This window comes from Cheilinus undulatus, linkage group 14 (genome assembly GCF_018320785.1).
Source record: "Cheilinus undulatus linkage group 14, ASM1832078v1, whole genome shotgun sequence".
NCBI lineage: Eukaryota > Metazoa > Chordata > Actinopteri > Labriformes > Labridae > Cheilinus > Cheilinus undulatus.
Window position 1 is genome coordinate 45,282,479 of NC_054878.1, and position 18,093 is coordinate 45,300,571.

Sequence of the window (18,093 nt, forward strand, 5' to 3'; positions counted from 1 at the left end):
AGGGCATTGGTCAGGCCAGTTAATGGTTAAAGGGTTCACTTTCGCCATGTTTCCATCAGGGGGTCTGGTTTAATTCAGTCCGGTTTGATGCGGTTTGGTACGCTAAACCCCAAAATAGTTTGCGGTTTCACAGACAGCCATGCCCTGACTTGGTGGGCGGGCTGTTAAGGCGATGAATGTGAAGTCCCATGCAGCGCAAGTCAGCTGGTCCAGTGGCAGTTATAGAAAGGATGAGTGACAGAAATCAGTAGGGAATAAACTTTAAACAGCTTCATTTCAGCTGAAAGTGCTTTTAAAAAAATAACTACATCTTAATGATGTTAACCTGTCAGTACAGATCCTCAGCTGATGGAATACATGTACAGAGAAATTTTGCACCGTAACTGTACGTTAATATGTGAATATATCTAGTCTATAACAGTTTGAAAGTTCAGAGCTGTACTGTGAGACTTCACCACATTAAAAATAAGATAAAAGTTCAGCTGGTGTTAAAATCAAACTAGATTAAGTCAGAAATCCTGGGTGCGCTGATCTGGTCGTGAAAACTTGCAGGTGCATATGTACCAAAAGTAAAGCACAGAGTGTGTGTGAGATATGAGCAAAGCTTAGAAGTTTGTTAACATTTTCATCGTCTGACACAGCTGGTCAGCTAGTGTAGCAAGTCAGACACGCTTCCATAAATAAATTGATTTTCTGCGGTGACACTGGGCTGAGCTTTGATCAAAGTAGGAATTAACTGTGCATATAATTGTACTGAATGTGCCTCATGTTCTTTTTGGGTTATTGATCATCAGGTGTTTTCCAGCTCCTGTATGTGTACATGGACCAGTTATTGTGTGTATTTGTTTTGATTTTTGTTCCTCCAGCTGACGGATGTAAACATGTCAGCTGGAAGATTAAAGAAGAGGATTAAATGTCTGCATCATTTGTTGTGAGGAAATCCCAGAAATAGTTTCTATTTTTAGCTGCAGCCGTCTGAGCGGCACTGAAACATCTGTTCTCCCTGAGTCACTTCTCTCACCTACTATTATGTCACTGTGTCAGACCGCGTCTGTGTGAATATTAAAGCGTACCCAGGCATGACTGTTGACTCTGCTTAAAGTGGCCTCCAGGGCTTTTGGCCTGCATTTCTGCTTCACTTGAATCTTTCCTAACTTGCGAGTGTCGCCTTCATTTCCCTGGACTAAGGATGGAGTTTGAAGCCTGGTTCCATAAGAACCCAGTTCTTTTGCCTTCTCAATATTGCCATCAAGTCTTGTGGGTTTCCGTTATTTTACCAGATCAGTGCTGCATGTTGCAGTCACTAATGCAGCTGAAAGGGGGTTGGTATCCCTTGCCTCCAGAGCTGGGGCACCCCACGCTAGAGCCCTATGTGGGGCTCTTTTCTTCATCCCGCAATCGCCGGCTCCTTCTGGATTTCTGACCATTACCTCCCACATCTGCAGTGCATGCTATCTGCTCCTGCCTGAACCCGCAACATGTGTGTCCAGTCCCGCCTGCTCCCACATGAATTCTGACAATAAAACATTCAGAATAACAGAGCGTTTCATTAAAGGAACAGCCATATCAGTGTGTTCACTTTAGCACCACCTTAACAAATAATATTGGTCATGAATAATGTTGGGGTCACAGTTTGGTATGAGTATGGTTCATCGTCATCAATAAGAAAGACGCAAAAGTCCCCAATTTACCATTCCAGATTTCCCTTTCATTATTATGATGATAATAATGATTATTATTATTGAATTTGACATTAGTGCAGCTTATACTTTGTTCCATCTAAATGGAAATGAACAGTCTAATAATTCCTGAATTGAAAGACTAAAAATAAATACAACGTAAAATGAATATAAAATATCTGCATTTTAGAGCATTGTATTATACAGTCATGGACAAAAGTATTGGCACCCCTGCAATCTTTCCAGAAAATCCACCATTTCTCCCAGAAATTGTTGCAATTACAAATGTTTTTGGTATACACATGTTTATTTCCTTTATGTGCATTTGAACAAGACAAAAAAGCAGAAGAAAAAAGACAAAATTGACATAGTTTTACACAAAACTCAAAAAATGGGCCAGACAAAATTGTTGCCACCCTTGTAAAACTGTGGGTAAATCACTTTATTTCAGTTATATGATGCTCATTTAAACTCACCTGTGGCAGAAACAGGTGCTGGCAATCTAGAAATCACACCTGAAGCCAGTTAGAATGTCTAAAAGTTGACTCAGCCTTTGTGTTGTGTGCCTGTGTGTGTCACACCAAGCATGGAGAAGAGAAAGAAGAGCCCAGAATTGTCTGAGGACTTAAGAAGCAAAATAGTGGAAAAATATGAACAATCTCAAGGTTACAAGACCATCTCCAGAGATCTTGAGATTCCTTTGTCTACTGTGTGTAATATAATCAAGAAGTTTATAACCTATGGAACTGTGGCTAATCTCCCTGGACGTGGACAGAAGAGAAAAACTGACAAAGGAATGCAACACAGGATAGTTGGAATGGTGGTTAAACATCCTCAGTCAACTTCCACACAAATTCAGGCTGTCCTGCAGACTCAGGGTGCAAAAGTGTCAGCTCGGACCGTACGTGGTCATCTGAATGAGATGAAGCACTATGGCAGGAGAGCAAGGAGAACCCACTGCTGACAAAGAGACATAAAAAAAGCCAGACTGGAGTTTGCAAAAATGTACCTGAGTAAGCCTCAACTTCTCTGGGAGAACATTTTGTGGACAGATGAGACTACGGTAGAGCTTTTTGGAAAAGCACGTTTTTCTACTGTTTACAGAAAACAGAATGAGGCCTACAAAGAGAAGAACACAATACCTACAGTCAAACATGGTGGAGGTTCAAGGGTGTTTTGGGGTTGTTTTGCTGCCTCTGGCACTGGGTGCCTGACTGTGTGCAAGGAATCATGAAATCTGGAGACTATCAAAAGATTTTGGGCCGCAATGTAGGGCCTAGTGTCAGAAAGCTGGGTCTGGGTCAGAGGTCATGGGTATTCCAGCAGGACAATGACCCCAAACATACCTCAAAAAGCACCAAGAAATGGCTGGAGACAAAGATGGAGAGTTCTGAAGTAGCCAGCAATGAGTCCGGATCTAAATCCCATTGAACACCTATGGAGAGATCTCAAAACTGCTGTTGCAAGAAGCACCCTTCAAATCTGAGAGACCTGGAGTAGTTTGCAAAAGAAGAGTGGTCAAAAATTGCAGTTGAGAGGTGTAAAAGCTTGTAGATGGTTATGGGAAACCATTGGTTTCAGCTATTTTTTCCCAAGGGTGTGCAACCAAATATTAAGTTGAGGGTGCCAACAATTTTGTCTGACCCAATTTTTGAGTTTTGTGTAAAATTATGTCAATTTTGTCTTTTTTCTTCTGCTTTTTTGTCTTGTTCAAATGCACATAAAGGAAATAAACATGTGTTTACCAAAAACATTTGTAATTACAACAATTTCTGGGAGAAATGTTGTATTTTCTGGAAAGATTGCAGGGGTGCCAATACTTTCGTCCATGACTGTATTTATTACTTATGATGTGTGCTGTGACTCCGTTGCAAAAACACTTGTGCAGTGGTAATTTGTGCAAAAACCTGACTTGTGTTTGTTTGTGATGGACCCCAGACTAGCTCATGTAAACACAGGATGGGACGTTGCATCGAGCGAGGCAGTGCTGAAGTTCACGCTTTTAGTCTGTTTTCTCTACTTCTACAGGTCTTTGTCTATCCTTTCAAATGTATTAGCATTGGTTAATTTCCTCAGTCTTCTCTGCTCCTACACCAGAAGGTTTTTTAAAAACAGCCCAGAGATGAGGAGAGGTAGAAGGAGCTGGTGGGTCTCGCTTTTCTGCTTCTCGTGCAGCAAGTGCTAATTTTTCTTCTTCATGTGTTTTGTTATGCAGGCTTCCTCCTCTTCTTCAGAAATCCCAAGCAAACCAATCAGCCCTCACAGAATTTTTACTCTACACCATGCTGTTATCATCTTTGTCTGTACATTGAACAATTTATGCAATAAGGCCAATTCAAGAAAAGATAAACTAGAGTGAGAAATTTGCCTTGAGCTCTTTATTAGGGATGAATGTCAAATCCGGTACCGACATGGTTACAGGTACAGGTACCAACACATCTGATACCTACCGGACCAAATTACAGCACAGATATCGATGCTTCATGGCAATACCCCGCCATCCCCAAATGAAAAGCAAGACAAACGTTATGGATTTTTTTTTCCCTAGCCCATATTTGACCGGCATCTTATAAAGATTTCTGTGACATTTACGATACCCAAGCAGCTTTTATTCTGACTTTTGTGCTGACCTTCAGCACATTTTTATCCTCTCAAAAGTATTCATTTAGGCACAATCTAGTCACTACTACCATATAAAATGTGTTGATAAAGCATCAGTATCAGAAACAACACAAATGATACCCATCCCTACTCTTCATCCATGCTGCAGCCATTAAAAACATTCACCAACATTAACAACAAACATGGAAACACTCGGGGCGCTCCGATGGCCTTGTGGTTATGTCAGCTCAGGTTCAAGTCCTGCCTGAGTACACTGAGTATTAATAAATAATTTTTAAAATCTGGAATATTGCCAGTCGGGGTGTAAAGAGACACTTAGCTCACAAGATGAGATGAGATTTTGTGCTATTTTTTAACTGTTAGGTACATGACTTATATTTATTTTTTTAATCAGGTGAAATACAAAATGAAAAGGTAGCAGGTCCATTCTTAAATGCTTTTACTATTAGTTCTCTGCACTTCTTATAGTTTCTATCTTTAAAATATATAACAGCACAGTCCATGGTAATAGTTTGTCAAACTCTCATTAAAGTTTCCAGGTCTCAAACTGAGCTGTAACATGCTAAAGTTTTGGAATGGCTGATCTAGGGCAGTAAGTTCATCAGAAGCCTCACTAGGGTGCGGAGTTCCTCAAGGCTCCATTTTAAGCCCCATATTCTTTTGTTTGTACATGCCTCCCTGGGGCCCTTTTTGAAAAGCTGCAATATTTCTTTCCATTATTTTACAGATGACTTGCAAGTCTACCTTCCAGTCAAAAAAGTGATGGACTCCAGTGCTTTACATCTTAAAAGAAAATTGAATTATATTTAGCATTCTGAGTTGTAGATCAACTACTCTCAGTGAAGACTTTCAGGGAAGGGGATTCAAAGCAAACACAAGATACTTGTGCTCTACAGGAAGGATAAACGCTCAGCATAGAAGTCCGTAAACCCAGTTAAATCATTACTATTTCCATAAGTCAACCATACAGACCAATGGGCAGCAAGAAGCCAACATTTCACCAGAGTTTCGTTCAGTTAGTCCCACGACACCCAGAGGGCTGAACAGAGATCTCCAGAGCCTCCCTCCTCTATGCTAGCTCCCACCACCCACCAAGCCAACATGGAGACATTCTCTTTCTTACCTACCCTACTAATGGCCAAACAGCATTGCTACCTTTAACAAAAGGCTCAGCAAGAGGGTTGGGGTGGCAGAGGTAGGGTGAGCTGCCTTGACTAGGGCTAGCACTCGCCCCTGCTGGACTAGGCTGACGCTCTACCTCCCCCTTCAACCTACCCTAGCACGACTCATAATTATAATTATGACCCACTTTTCCATCCCCAGCCAGCATTGTTCCTCTTCATCCAAATTGATCGACTACTTTTCATCACTGATTGGTTTGTTGCTAACTTCATCTCCATTAACCAATGAAAAAGCATTGTCATTTTACTACATGATGAATGCATTTTGACTGTAAATCCAGGCTGTTGGCCTCCAACACCTTGGAAATAATTTGCCTTGTGCTTTAGTCATCAAAGGTGTGTTCACAAATTGTCATAGTACGGTACTTAGAAAGTATATTTAAAAGTAAAAAAGAACAATGCTGTGTACACTAAACATTGAAATGGTGTTGGTTGGAATAAGAACATTTGTAAGTTGTCTTGTGAAAATTTTCTGAGAATAACTGTGTATTCTGTGCCATAAAATCAATCTGATCTGTTGCTACTATGAGTTGGATTTTTAACTGTTGTTAAAGAAGTAACTTTTAATGGCACTTTCTGAAGGGATATTTTGACATCGGTAATCTCCAGACTTTGTCGAATATGTACAGAATTAAACAACAGAAAAATACATTTGAAGTATTTTAAGATGTCTTATTCATGTGTTGACGCTCTCTCCATCAGGTGGCGTCCATGGACCCGATGGCGATGAAGCGCTCGCAGCTTTACGGGATGAACAACCCGTACTCCCAACAGCAGCAGCAGGGGGCGCCATATTCTGGACAGCCCTATGGAGCCCCATCCCCCCACAGATACCCAATGGGGATGTCCAGCAGAGGGCAGATGGGAATGGGAGGGATGCAGTACCCTCAACAACAGGTAGGAAATGCTCTGTCCACAAATACAAAAAAAATATCCAGGGTGTTTGGCGTCTTGGTACCAGCCATCATCCCCCTTTTCAACCATCAGTGAGCTGTGGGATCAGCTGCTGAGTCTCTGTCTCATTGTTTTACTTTGTGTATAAATGTTGGATCTCAGTGTTTGTGCTCCTGCTGCCTCAATGAATCTGTTCATCTTGTTATTTGAGTGGTTCGTTTGGTTGTGTTGGTCCATGTGCTGCGTCAGTGCCTCGTCACTGTGGACAAGCCACTCACAGGACAACAGAGCGGCTGCTGCTGTTGTTGTTGTTTTTCAGACCACATGGCCTGAGCTGAGCCAGGCTGGGTTAGACTATCCCCACTGCAGAGCAGGCTGAGGATATTTTTAGACACCAGACGGCTGCTTTGGTTTGACTGATGGCTGATGTGTCATGTATGAAAACATTAAACAGCGTTTAATTTTAGCTGAAACCAGAACACTGGCGAGTCGGAATAAAAACACTGAGAGATTGATTTCAGTTAGAGTCGCTTCCAATGATTACAAATGATTTTAAGCACTGCAGGTAGGTCTCCAAATCCCAGCTAATGCGCATCAGTGTGTAGAGAAGGTTCCAGAGACAACATGTCTAAATGCCTGCTGCTGAACAGATGATTATGGTCTGAGAAATAATGGTAATAAAAAAAAATCCATGCATGCTGAAACTTAAAAAACAAAGCTAAGTACAACACAACAACCAGGAAGCTTAACTGTCATTAAATCCACCTTGTTGTGAGTGATGTTGGTGATTTCTGTCAATTTCTGTAACCTCAAAGTAAAAATGATGTTTTAAAAATGTTGGGAATCGCAGGCATTAACGTTCCTGCGGGTTTTTAACAGATTTCATATTTTTCCCTAGACGTTGTAGATTTCTGAGACCACACCTTTCTCCCCAGCAGCGTTCTCCTCCTCTTCGCTCTGATGTCATCTCGTTCCCCGAAGCGTCCTGCCGAACGCTGCTGTCTCCGCTGTCGTTATTACATCATTACAGGTTGACAGACATGTTACCAGAGTTCAGCCTCGGGGAGTTTGTGTCCGTGTTGTCATCTCCGCCGCTGCTGAGGCAGAGGAGGAAATGTAATGACTTTTCTGTGAGCGGGGCCCCAGGTGGCCTCCAGACTCGTCTTTTATTAACTCTCTGATTTCACGTGAAATTGGATGTCGAGCGGTCGGCGTCGCCCTGAGACGCTCAGATTGATTCTGGTTTCAGGAGGTTTCCTGTCCTGATCACTGAGGAGCATTTGGGGGAAGTTTTTTAAATTTTCAGCCTGAATCCTGAACTGCTTTTAACCTTTTCTTTAAAGGAAAAGTCCAGTGCCAGGGTTCAGGGATGGGGCTCAAAACCCAGCTACATAAAGACCTGGTTCTGCACTTTTGTAAGCCTGAAAATGTAAACTGGGATGTAAAGTTAGCGCTCATGCCAAGTTTTTCTCTTAAGTTAAAAGACTGATCAAGTTTTGAATTATTTAGCATTCCAAGCCAACAGTCAACATTTTGATTGAGGGATGAGCAATTAATTAATCATAATTTTATGTATTACTTTATTCATTTTTATTTTACACTTCACACACAGATGTATATTATCTCTGTTTGGGGCAAAAAAACAATCATACTTATCAGTAGGTGGCTGTATGCATGCAGTTGAATTACAAACTTGCTGCATGAGGACATCTTGACTTTGATGGCAGCAACACATCTCAAAACATTAGGGACAGGGCCATGTTTACTATTGTGTAGCATCCCCTCTTCGTTAACAACAGTCTGTAAACATCTGGGAAGTGAGGAGACCAGTTACTGGAGTTTTTGGAGAGGAATGTTGTCCCATTCTTGTCTGATGGAGGATTCTAGCTTGGTCTTCTTTGCTGGATTTTTCCTTTTCTAATGCTCCAAATTTTTTCTATTGGTGAAAGGTGTGGACTGCAGGCAGACCAGTTCAGGACCTGGACTCTTCTCCTGTGAAGCCATGCTGTTGTGAGGATGTGGTCTGTGGTTTAGAATCGTCTTGCTGAAATAGTCAAGGCCTTCCCTGACAGAGATGTTGTCTGGATGGGAGCAGATGTTGCTCTAAAACCTCTCTCTACTTTCCAGCATTGATGGTTCCTTTTCAAATGTGTAAGCTGCCCATGCCCTAGGCACTGATGCAACCCCATACCATCAGAGATGCAGGCTTTAGAACTGAGCCAGGAGAACAAGCTGGATGCTCCCTCTCCTCTTTAGTCCACAGGACAAGGCGTCTGTGGTTTCATCTGACCACAGAACAGTTTTCCATGTTTCCTCAGTCCATGTTAAATGAGCTTTGGTCCAGAGAAGACAACGGTGTTTCTGGATCCTGTTCACATATGGCTTCTTCTCTCCATGATCCAGCTTTAACTGTCATTTGTGGATGGTACAGCCAACTGTGTTGACAGACCATGATTTCTGGAAGTGTTCCTGAGCCCATGCAGTGATTTCAGTCCAGAATCATGCCTGTTTTCAATTCAATGGCCCCTGAGGGCCTGACATCTTACACTCATTGTCAGCCTTATCACTTGTTCCTAGAGATTTCTCCAGATTCTCTGAATCTTTTGATGATATTATGGACTGTAGGTGGTGGAATATTCAAAGTCTTTACAGTTTTAAAATGAGGAATATTTTCCTTCAATTGTTCCTAATTTTTAGATGCTGTTTTCACAGATTGGTGAACCTTTTCCAATCTTTGCTTTTGAGAGACTCTGCCTCTTTAAAATTCTCCTTTTATGCCAATTCATGTGACTAACCTGTTGTCAGTTAACCCTGCTAAATGCTCCTCCAGCTGTTTTTCATAAATGCCACTTACTTTTCCAGCCTTTTGTTGCCCTGCCCCAACTTTTTTTGGGAGGTGTTGTTGCCATCAAATTCAAGTTAAGCTAGATTTTTTTCATGAAATGGTCTCTTTTTTAACATCTGATGAGTTGTTAATGTTCTACTGAGAATCAAATATGGGTTTATGGGATTTGAGAATCATTGGCTTCTGTTTTCACATTTTACAGCATCCCAACTTTTTTAGATTTGCAGTTGTAAATAAAGCACTGATTATATTTTTTTATCCTCATCGGGGCATGTCAATTAGTCTTCATTTATTAATCAGAATAAATGTGTTCATTATTTTTGTATTTTCTTTTCTAGTCTGAGTCCTTGTTGCATAAGCATACTTGGCCAATGTAGATGATTCTAATTCTAAATCAGATAGTCTCTTTGGCACTCTTGTGCCTCTGTACTCAACGTGTCGTCTTTGAACTGTCCAGTAGGAGTTTAAAATCCTGTTAAATTTAAATCCTACAGCTACATTAAACAGGTTCTCATCAGCAGACAAATCTTGTGTGGGTGAATTTTCACCCATCAGCAGTCGCTGTCAGACTGCTGATGTCTCGCCGTGTTTTCACGTGCAGACTGGAGGCTGTCAGCGGCTTTCATCAGCGCGCTGATGTTACACCGCAGTTACCGACTGTCTGAGGAGCTCATGAGCAAGGCAGCTAATCCTGGCCTCTGTGATTTCAGTGAGGTTACGTCTGATTGCATTTTGTGTTTTCATCAGGAGGAGGGGAGGGGCCGTCTGAGGAGAAAGTCAGAGGAAGTGCTCATTTCAGGGAGGATTTATTTCACCATTCTCTGCATCAATTTTAAGATGGTGTGGATCCAGATTTTGAGGTTTTATATGAAGCAGTGGTTTCATTAAAGCAGAAATGTTTAGAATGCTTCTTTTAGACGTTCCCTTTACCAAATTGCCTTTATGTATAACCCAATGGCCTCCACACATGATCAGATATAAAATTTGGTGATGGATACCTAAGAAATTAATCTACTCCATGGACTAAAGTATGTCATGTTGGCTTGATTTACCATCTCTTACCACTTGGTACAGGTTTGATATTATAAGTATTTGATACTTGTGTGTCTTATTTTCTCTCTTTATGGTGTAAGAGTTTCTTAATGGAGTGATTTTACCGTTTTTCAGACATTAAGTATGCCCCAATACACATTTGGCTGTTTTAAAGCTCACGTGTGATCTTTGATTAAAATGTTTGGTTCTTGTCTCTTTGCCTCATCCCTTGTTGATGGAGGCTGGAGGAGACAGTGGTGATGTTCCTCTCAGAGCTTCTTTGTCCTCACATTCTCTGTCTTTCTGTGTTCTCAGATTGGTTCTCAGTACAGTCAGCAGCAGAACGTGGGCGGCTACTGTCAGCCCAGTCAGCCGCCGTACTTCAGCCCACCACAGCAGCAGCCTGCCGCACCGAGCCAGCCACCGTACATGCAGCCCCGCCCACTGCCACAACAGGTACGACTTGATCAACCAAACCCTTAATGAGCAGCATGAGGGAAATGTTTTAAAAAAACATGTATGTAGACGCCATCAAGCTTTGATTTGTTGACTCAATGGAGACATGAGTTAGTGAAACTCGGCTTTTAAACTCTCATGAGCCCTGATAGTTGTCTTCCTGCGTGTCCGCTCTGTCTGAATCCCACTGACATCCTTGTATGTGCCATGAACCAGGCCATCTCTGTGTGTGTAATTTCAGACACCTTCTAGTGCTGCTCCTTGACCAAACAAGCAGACCCCTCATGTCATCAGACAGCCTACTGTATGTCTGGATTAGGATAAAATGTTAAGTTTTAAAGAAATTTTCACCATGATTTCAACCATTTGATGAGTGCTGATGGTAAATACCACATGATTTATAGACAATGTCCTGTTCAAATGAAAGCAATCAAGACCACAATGTTTACATGAGATTAAACTGTATGTAAATAAATTCAGTTGATATTAACTTAGCATCTCAATTTTATGATAACCAGTATCTGTCGGGAGATTAACTCCAGCACATATCTTGTCCATGTGTTTGTCAGACAGTCTGTTACATCCTTTAAGACCCAACTTAGCAGGAAATTGTCCAGAAATGTGCACTGGACTGGGCTCCATTATAGGACAAGTGCACCTGTGTGCAGGTGGCTAGTTCTTCAGCTCTGATAAAATTTTGTTAAATAAAAAAGACAAAAGAAATACTTCTTAAATCTTTCTTGAAAAGGCTTGCAGTCTGTATCAGCCTCTTTCATGGCGGGCGAGTTTCATGAGTTGAGGTAAAGACGTAGCTTCATGGTGTATTCTGAGTTCGCTCTGCAGTGTGACTTTGTTTAAATGAACTCCCTGCTGAAAAGAGTTCAATGAGCCACATCTAACTCAGTAATGCATCGCATTAAGCTCTATCTTTGCTATAATTATACATAATTCATGACAAGTATCTTGCGGGCCTGATGAGGCCTGCACCAGATGTGATCTGCTGGCCTTGAGTTTGACAACTGTGTCATATACCACAAGAAGTAACATTGGTTATTAAAAGTTAAATTACTTTTGAACCATAAATCTTAGCCTCTTAATTTTTCCCTTATTGAAGCCAGCCATTGTGCCGTTCCAATGATGCTAACCATGTCTTCGTAGCTCATACAGAAGCTTTTCTAGCAAGTGTGGGATTTGTGTGACTCTGTCGGGTGTTTAAGGATTAAATCCACATCTGTATGTCCAATATTGAACGTCTTTTTTCATCTGTTAATCAATTTTAACTGTTTCTGCTGTTAGAATTGAATGCAAACCACCATATTGTGACAGGCTGTGACAACCAGTGGCAGGCTGTTCCATCTTTGCATCATGCATTGTCAAACTGCACATCCTGGACTGTGTAGATCATGCAGGAGATGGCCTGAATAGTTCATAATAGAGAGAAAGAGAGGCTGAGATGTGGCCCTCTGTGCCACTGAAGACAAGAACTGCTTTGATGGCACAAATAGAGCCAGAACAAAAAAAGTGCACAGTCTTTTTTTGTAAATATGTCAATATTTTGTCCTGAAATCAAAGATGTTTAGAGCTTGACTGTGCACCACAGTGTTGATGTTTTACAAGCTTTTTAAGACAAAAAGTCCAGGAGAGACAAAGAGTTAAAAAATAGCTTAGGGCTCATAGGGTTAAGATTGAATGTTGTGTTTTTTTCCCATCTCTATGCAGGAAGTGCCACAGGAGGCGTACGGGGGTCGAGGCCAGTCTGCTGCAATGACTCCTGGGAAACCAAACCATGAGGAGATGAGTCTGAGCCAGCAGGAGCGTCCTTCCAGCCTGCCGGTGAGTGGTTTCAGTTGTATATGACAAAGGGGAGAGGATTAAAATAAAAGTAAATCATTTCTGAGGCGCTTGGAGTAAAAGCATTAAACACATGCATTTGATCAGTCTGGGGTGGGTGTGGGACAGTCCTTACTGGCAGAGTAAGACAGCTAAAATGACTATATATTTCTGTTATTATTAAAATAGAACTGGGGTCTTTTGCTGCCTCTCTCTCTCTGCTCCATCATCTTCATGCCACTTTTGGGCCTTGTACACTCGACGGCAGGTGTTTTTGAAAACAATGTTTTTGTGGTCTTTGGTACAAACCCAAATGGTGTTAGGGTCACTGAAAACTGACTTTTTTTAAAACACCTTCCTGGTTCAAAATAGAAACTCTGTTTTCAGCGTGAACCCAAAACGTAAAACAACAGCCAGACTGTCTACTCCCCGCTCCTCTCAGTTTTAACTGTCTGAGACTGTCTTTGCACTAGACTAGTAGCAAAAATCCAATATTGTGCATCTCTATTAAATAGTTGTTGGTCAGTAATGAAGGCTTAAGAATAAACAGATGGGGCTGACATCTGTGCAGACACGTGCAATAGATAAAATAAAATATAATAATCTTTATTTAGAATTGAAAATCATTGAGGGTGAGCCCTCATTTACAACAACATCAATCAGAGAAAGAATAAATTGCTTCATAAACAGTGAAGAATATATGAAATATATCAAACATTCTAAAGTTATAAAATTACAGTAACAAATTAAAAAAGACAAAATCAATCAGAAGTAGAACATCAAAGTCAGTTAAAACAGATGCAGTCAGAGGATAAGAAATTCTGAATTATTGACCCAAAGAAACAAGTTATTTGATTTCTGAAGTGTGTTGTGGCGAGTTCTGAGCAGACGGAGCAAAGAAGCTTAAGGTAGATCTGCCATGCTCAGGATAAAGCCAGCCATTAGAGCTCCAGAGGACCAGACAAACACAGAGGAGCTGTAAGAAGGAAGCATCCCAATGAGAGCTTTGTAAATAAATGTGCATATGCAGGTCACATCTCTCTGTGCGCGACAACCATCCAACCTTACTGTGAAGGATGCAGTGGTGAGTGTTACAGGCAAAAAGGAAAACTGCATGGAGGGGTTTTAAAGCATGTCGATACAAAATATCACCATAATCCAACACTTATAAAAAAGTTGCCTTAACCAGGATTTTTCTACAGTGCAGAGGAAAGTATGACATATTTCTAAAGAAAAGGCCAATCTTTTGACAAAGTTTACTTATCAAATTAGAAACCCAAGCTTTAAATGTAGTCTGCTCGTCAGTCCAAATGCCAACATACCTCTATATTCATATATATATATATATATATATATATATATATATACAGTGTTTAAACAAATTTATTAGACCACCCTAACCCTAACCAAAGTAAGGTTTATGCCACAGCTGCCCTAAATTAACAGCACTGGTAATTACCAAAATCATTTTTTATGTTTCTGCAATGGTTAATACACCAATATGTAGAAGCTCTTTAACCCAAATGATATTTTTAATGCTAAAATATAATTATTATTGTATCCATGAATTTTCAAATTTACTCATTTACAAAAAAATGGGAAATATAGTAAAGCACATTAATATTTCTTGAGTAATATGTCAAATTATAGTTATTTCCTTGCATTCCTGAACAGAAAAATGAGTTTTAGTGGTTGAATGTTATGCTTGATTCATTTCTGATTTCTCAGAGAAGCCCAGTGAGCCGGCTCAAATTTGGGTGAATTCAGTTTGAAATCCCTCATTCCTGTTCAGAATGGTAAAACATGGAGAGCTCCCTGAAAATGAAAGAATCTGCATTAAAGCACTTCATGATGCTGGATGGTCTCTGAGACAAATATGACAGGTGGTCTAATAAATTTGTTAAGCACTGTATTTTTATGCTGCCTCTCTTTCAATATTGGTGCCACCATTAGTAGTAATAATGACACTCTTAAAATCAATGTTTTTAGCTCTGTAAAAAGGAATGAAATTTTTTTTCTCTGCATTCAGAAATAACCTGTGTTTGGTTAGAGCAACTTCCAAGCCATTAAAGCAGAACTCACAGCAGGCTGTTCATTATCAGCAGTGCAATACAAAATTTTGTCATCTGCATAAAAATGAATTTTACAATGGGAAACCGCTAATACAATTTAATTTATAAATAAAAAATAAAAAAGCTCTTAGTGTCAGGCATACATTGCAGACATTACAGACACTAAGAGCTAACGCTGCTAGTTCTAACAGTCTATCTGCATCTTAAAAATATTGATTCTTGTAAATTTTTTAAATCCATTCAGAATCATAGAAATTAATATATGCGATTCTGACATGATTCAAATTTTTTTCATCACCCCTACTACATTCCAAGACATAAAGTATATACTCTATACTGCATCTCTGGTCTTTGCAGTGATATTGTTAGTTTTGGTGCTCTTAGACAGTGCCTGAGTTTTATACGACAAACTCCCCTGGAGTAAATGAAAACATATTCCCTACCAAACCACAGCTAGAGCTCATTTTATTGCCTAGTTATTAGTTATGTGTTCTGTGAGTCCTGCCCAGAGCTGAAGGCTTTTATTTTGAAATCCCTCATAAAAAGTTGTTAAGGAACAAAGTAGCTGTGAGACTTGTTGTCCTGATTCTGATTGTGATGGTAAAAGTGAAAGCAGACAGATGGAAACCTGTTAAATGTCAGAAGAAGGAGCAGTTTGTGATGTTGTGAGCGGCTTTCAGTCCTCATTGCTGTCTGCAGGCTCTGACTGTTCTCTATGTCCATAATGACGGCGTCCTCTTTTCTGCGGAGCTGCACCTGCCAGGTGTCACGCTCTCAGTACCTGCTTCTCTAGCTGAGCTGAAAACAGAAATAACACCGAGTCCTCGTGAACACCAAGTGAACTTTGATTTGAACAGATTTATTCAGGGTTTTGTAAACCCTGAATAAAGGGGGCCAGGATGCAAGCCTTCTTCATTACATACTTCTTATGAAGTTGTTTAGTTAATTTGTGATTTTGAGATGCTAACAACAACTCAATTCCATGTCTATAACGCAGCTCAGAGGATAAACTGGGCATTCTGCACGGATAAGACGGTTTTTGAAGAGACAGATGTTTAGAGTTGACTTTATGGTAAATTGTCTTGAGCTGGTATCGAGCTTTTCTAGTCATCTGACTACTCAAAGTGCTCCTACACCGCAGGTCACACCTACCCATTCATACCCTTTCACTCCATTCGCTCCACATTCACACACTGATGGCAGAGGTTGTTATGGAAAATCTGCCATCAGTGTTAGCTAATCACGTCTAGCAATCTCAGTGATGAGACACTATTTCTGCAACAACACAAATGTTTTACCAGTATTTGTGTACTCAGGCAGGGAGACATTTCTCTTTAGAATGACTAATTTAATTTTCCAACATCCTGGAGTCATATCAAATAGACCTCCACTGAAATTTAACATGTTAAAAGATGTTTTGGCAGGCAAGGCTGACAAAAACAGGCATTGAGACTTCATATTTGGGGAAATTTTCCTTATGGTGTAGTTATTTCAGCATCTTTTCAGCCTGTTTTTTTGTAATAAATCATAGTAAAACCCGTCTATTTTGGATTCATAGTAAACTCATAATGTTTCTGGAGAATAGAGGCTGCTTTTTGAAACAACCTTCAGAACCAGCTGACTGTGAACGCTCCTCTTTCCATCAGTCTACCCACTGCTGTTTATTCCCCTGCTCCTACGTCCATCCGTCTCTCCCCTCGGCCTCTTTCTTTCTCTTTATCTCCTCTTTACTCATCCCTCTCTTTTATTTCTCCCCTCGTTGTGCATCTGCCTGCCTCCGTCCTTCTTTCCTTCCTCTTTTTCTCTTTCGGTGCCTCCTTTTGAAGTCATGGGTGCTGATGCAGTTGCCATGGCGACAGGCAGAGGGGAGACGACAAGAATAAGAAAAAAATCAGCAGAAATCAGCTTCACCCAAAGGCCTTACACACTCTGTGAACTTCATATGTTTAGTTTAGTGTTTAGTATTAGAAGTTACTGAAATACAGCAGTTTAGTGGTTTATTTCAGCTGATTGTTTTTATCATAAATTAATTTTAATAATTGTGAAATAAAATGTCTAATCTCTGTCGTGGCATAACCTTGCAGTGATAAAGTTACAGCTTGATTGTCAAATGTATATTTGAATAAAAGTGTGAAGATTTAAATCTGGGTTAAATGAAGACTTGAACAATGATTAAAGGCTATTTCATTTTACCAGTGGAGACCTGTATTGTCTACTGGACATTACTGGTCTCTACCAGACCCTATTGAACTCCAGTGGTGCCAGTGAACTCCAGTTACTAGATGCTACTTGTCTCTACTAGACTCCACTGGTATCAGCTGGACCCTACAAGACTCTACTGGACCCTACTAGACTGCAATGAACTCTAATTTACTGTGCTGGATGTAGACCGTAGTGAGGCTTTTACTGAACCCTACTAGAAACTACTGATCTCTACTGGACCCTATTAGACTTTACTGGATCCTACTTGTCTCTACTAGACTGCTGGACTCTGCCTGACCATATTAGACTTTACTGGAACCTAGTTATCTCTTTTTGACGCTCCTCTTTCCTACTAATCTTTAATGGTATCTACTGGATCGTTCTGGATGCTGCTGGACATCAGTGAACCCTACTGGACCCTACTAAACTATACTTCCTCCTAACAATCTCTACTGCCTTGATTCACAACCTGGGGTCCAGGACCTTTAGGGGGTGAACCACTGCTCTACTGATTCTTACAAGTCTCTGCTTGACCTAACTGACCTCTAAAGAGCTCTACTGGACTCTACTGGAGCCTACTAGACAATACTGGTCTGTGTAAGACTATACCAGCCCTGCTCGTCTCTACTGGACCCTACTGATCTGTGCTGCACCCAAGGGAATGCTACAGTACTCTACTGGTCTCTACTGGACTTTGTTTGGTCTACTGGACTCTACTGGTCCATACTCTCCCCTGCTAGACACTACTGGTCTCTACTGAATCCTATTAGACTTCAATAGATCCTAGTTATCTCTACTACTACTACTAGTCTTCTCTGCCCTTTCCCACTAGTCTTTACTGGACTCTACTGGTGCCCACTAGACCTTACTTGTTTCCACTTGACACTAATGGATGCTGCTGCACCTCACCGGAGTCGACTAAATCAGTGGTTCCCAACCTTTTTTCCTGGAGACCCCCACCTGTATCTAGGAAGACATGAGCCCCCCAAGACCCACACAAATTAAAAGTTTAATTGTACATTTGTATAAACTAGTTTTCCATTATTCTATTGGTTCCTAAGTTGGGAACCAATGGACTAATCTGTACTTACCCCTACTAGTCTCAGATGGGCCCTACTAGTCTCTGCTTGACCCAAACTGAACATGGCAGAACACAAATGATCTCTATTGCACCTACTAGACAATGCTGGTTTTTCCAGGGGCCTGTTAACTCAACTGGTCCCTTATCTCTACTGGATCCTATTTATATCTGCTGGACCCTGCTCTTTAGTGGACTCTGC

The 18,093-nt window shown here is 40.7% G+C and overlaps 1 protein-coding gene across 1 annotated transcript in view; it reads left to right on the forward strand.

Moving 5' to 3' along the window:
• The window catches only part of arid1b (AT rich interactive domain 1B (SWI1-like)), a 47,059-nt gene that overhangs the window by 3,915 nt on the left and 25,051 nt on the right, over positions 1–18,093 (forward strand). Inside the window, exons 2-4 of the mRNA XM_041804945.1 lie at positions 6,185–6,379; positions 10,569–10,709; positions 12,429–12,542. Of these exons, the coding sequence (XP_041660879.1) occupies positions 6,185–6,379; positions 10,569–10,709; positions 12,429–12,542 (450 nt within the window). The remainder of the gene's footprint in view (positions 1–6,184; positions 6,380–10,568; positions 10,710–12,428; positions 12,543–18,093) is intronic.